Source organism: Phalangium opilio, unplaced genomic scaffold (assembly GCF_054372755.1).
Source record: "Phalangium opilio isolate 3A_F unplaced genomic scaffold, DU_Popi_V2 ptg000103l_1, whole genome shotgun sequence".
NCBI lineage: Eukaryota > Metazoa > Arthropoda > Arachnida > Opiliones > Phalangiidae > Phalangium > Phalangium opilio.
The window spans coordinates 1,203,283-1,205,694 of record NW_028324205.1 but is presented as its reverse complement, the minus strand read 5'-3'; the positions used below and the strand labels follow the sequence as shown (position 1 = coordinate 1,205,694).

The 2,412-nt window shown below is 39.1% G+C and overlaps 1 protein-coding gene across 1 annotated transcript; it reads left to right on the top strand.

The window, feature by feature from the left end:
* The first annotated feature begins 1,313 nt into the window (after positions 1–1,313).
* LOC149630095 (uncharacterized) lies at positions 1,314–2,009 on the top strand. Its single transcript, XM_089851285.1, has 4 exons — positions 1,314–1,494; positions 1,558–1,686; positions 1,754–1,783; positions 1,862–2,009. The coding sequence occupies exons 1-4, from the start codon at positions 1,451–1,453 to the stop codon at positions 2,007–2,009; spliced, it is 351 nt and encodes a 116-aa protein (XP_089707411.1). The 5' UTR covers positions 1,314–1,450.
* Positions 2,010–2,412: the final 403 nt, after the last annotated feature.

The following is a 2,412-nucleotide window of genomic DNA, read 5'->3' as shown; positions in this document are numbered from 1 at the left end:
GCATACTGCGGAAAAATAACGCCATAAAGGAAAACTTTTTAGAACTCTACAAGAAGAATTTTATGGTATCCGCCTGTAAGGTAATCTCCGGATTGGAAGCGACGATGTTTTTACATGCATTGTACTAAAAGATCCTAAAATAGAATACCAAACAGTGAACATAGCCCCCCCCTCCCCTCCCAAGCCTCTTCAAGAAAAAATATATCACAATAGAATTTTTACTAGTTTAAATGGGTCGTAAGACGCCATCAACGCGTTGAACTCATTCTAATTTAGGAGTGGAACCTTGCGTTGACAAAACATCCACCCCCAGGCCTGTTGCTACGATATTTGTATGGCCCTGTAGCGTTTGTAGTAGGATACAACTGAGTCCGTATATATCTTACATTTTTTAAATTGTTTATATGGCCTTCCCTAATGGCGTTAGCTTTTTATCGAATTTATTCCCCAACGCTGTTGCATACTGAGGAATAATAACACCGTAGGAACAATTTTTAGACTTCTACAATAGGAATTTTATGGTATCCGCCTGTTAGGTAATCTCGGGATTGGAAGCGAAGATGTTTTTACATGAATTGTACTAAAAGATCCTAAAATAGAATACCAAACAATGAACATAGCCCCCCCTCTCCCCGACCAAGCCCCTTCATGAAGAAATATATCACAATAGAACTAACACTAGTTAAAAAGGGCCGTAAGACGCCATGAACGCGTTGAAATCATTTTCAAAACTAAGGACATCATCCTGCCTTCCACTATAGTAACCTCTATAAGCTTTTAACGTGGATTGTTACTATTCGAGACTGTAAATACGGTTAAAGAAGCTTGTACTGTTAAACCAAAGACGGATGATCAAAGAAATGTTGAAGGGAGTTTTTCCAAATATATCCAAAAAGAAAGACACCTGAAAAATAGTCCAATAGCAAGGCTTCGGACCAATTTTCCCGCGAAAATTTTTACCCTTGTACATGCTAACCATCTTGGAGTGACGTGTTTGATCTCGAACACGCCTTGACCCTAGTAAAAAGTATAAAATGAAGAGGTCGAGCCCCCAAAGGCACCACTTTCTCTCAAGCCAAAGTCAAAAATGAACCAGCAGCAACAACCCATGGACCTTTCTTCAACAGGGTAAGAAAAAAACTTTTTTAAAAAGTTATCTTTTTAAGAGAACACTTAGAAAATCTTTCTCTACAGCTACGTCCACGGAGTGGACACTCCGTACTCCCCCGACGAGTTTTCGGACTCGTCGGGGACATCCCGTTCGGGGTCACCCGAGGCTTACCCTCAACGCCCTCATTGCGTCGTCGGGCCTCAGCGACGACGCAACCCGTCACCGCCGCCCAGCTTGCCGCCGACCCCACCGCCCAGCCTGCCACCGACGCCACCACAGAGTCCAGAACCCCTGCCCCCATATCAACCTCTCCCGGCCATTTATTACCCATGGTTAGCCATGCCTCGGCCGGGAGAGGCTGATTTAAACGTCAATAGTGACTTGTAAGTGAACCATTTATCTTTGGGGTAATATAACGCGAAATTATAATTTCTATTTACTCGTAGCCTCATCTATCAACTCCAATTGTACCTGGCGGTACTTGCGGAGGTCATTAGGGATAATGATTACTTAAATGACCTGTTGAATCAAGTTCGGCAGGTCATTTATAATCACGCAATTTTCATCCCCGATGAGTAAGTATTTTTAAAAAGGTTTTATTCCGTAGATATTTTAAATTAAATTTTATAATTTCTATTACAGCCTCCTGGCCTTTAACTGCCGAGGGTTCCGGTACGCTAAATACATTTCTTACCCCTATATACACAATATTAACAAGTAATAACTAATTTTACTCTCTCTCTTCCTCAGTGTAACCCTCGAGCTAGGGCAGTTAGTCCTGTACCGCCGGGTGCGATTTTTGGAGGTGCCGCCGCCTGCTGCACTAGTGTTCGAGAACTGGGATGAAATATTTTTCCGAGGGTTCTCGGCTCTAGTGCAGATCCTCACCCAACCGTGAGGAGGGGGTGGGCGGATGTAAAAAAAATGTTAAAAAAAATATTTTTGTAAATTTTTTAAAAAATAAATTCTGATTTGACCTTATATATTTTCTTTACTTAAATTAAGCTTATATTTTTACCTTTCAAAGTTTAGTTTATTTTTCTAAACTCTAATTTCATAGGCTTAAATAGTAAAAGGGAAAAAGATAGCTTAAAAATGTATGATATGTATTTAGAAAATATATAACAGTTTTTCGGTTCAATTCAATTTATTTTAAACATAAAATTAAATACAAATAAAATTAAAAATGAGTTAGTAAATGCATACGGGTTTTTAAGTATGTTATTTGACCCGAAATTACAGAAAATAAATTATAATTATAAAAATAGTTTTCAAGATTTTCTTCTTGAAGAACTGTTGAA

Coding starts and splice junctions, on each gene's coding strand:
- LOC149630095 (XM_089851285.1), top strand. CDS start 1,451: ATGCCTCGGCCGGGAGAGGCTGATTTAAACGTCAATAGTGACTT. Junction 1,687..1,753: donor GCAATTTTCATCCCCGATGA/GTAAGTATTTTT, acceptor TTTCTATTACAG/CCTCCTGGCCTTTAACTGCC. Junction 1,784..1,861: donor TTTAACTGCCGAGGGTTCCG/GTACGCTAAATA, acceptor TCTCTTCCTCAG/TGTAACCCTCGAGCTAGGGC.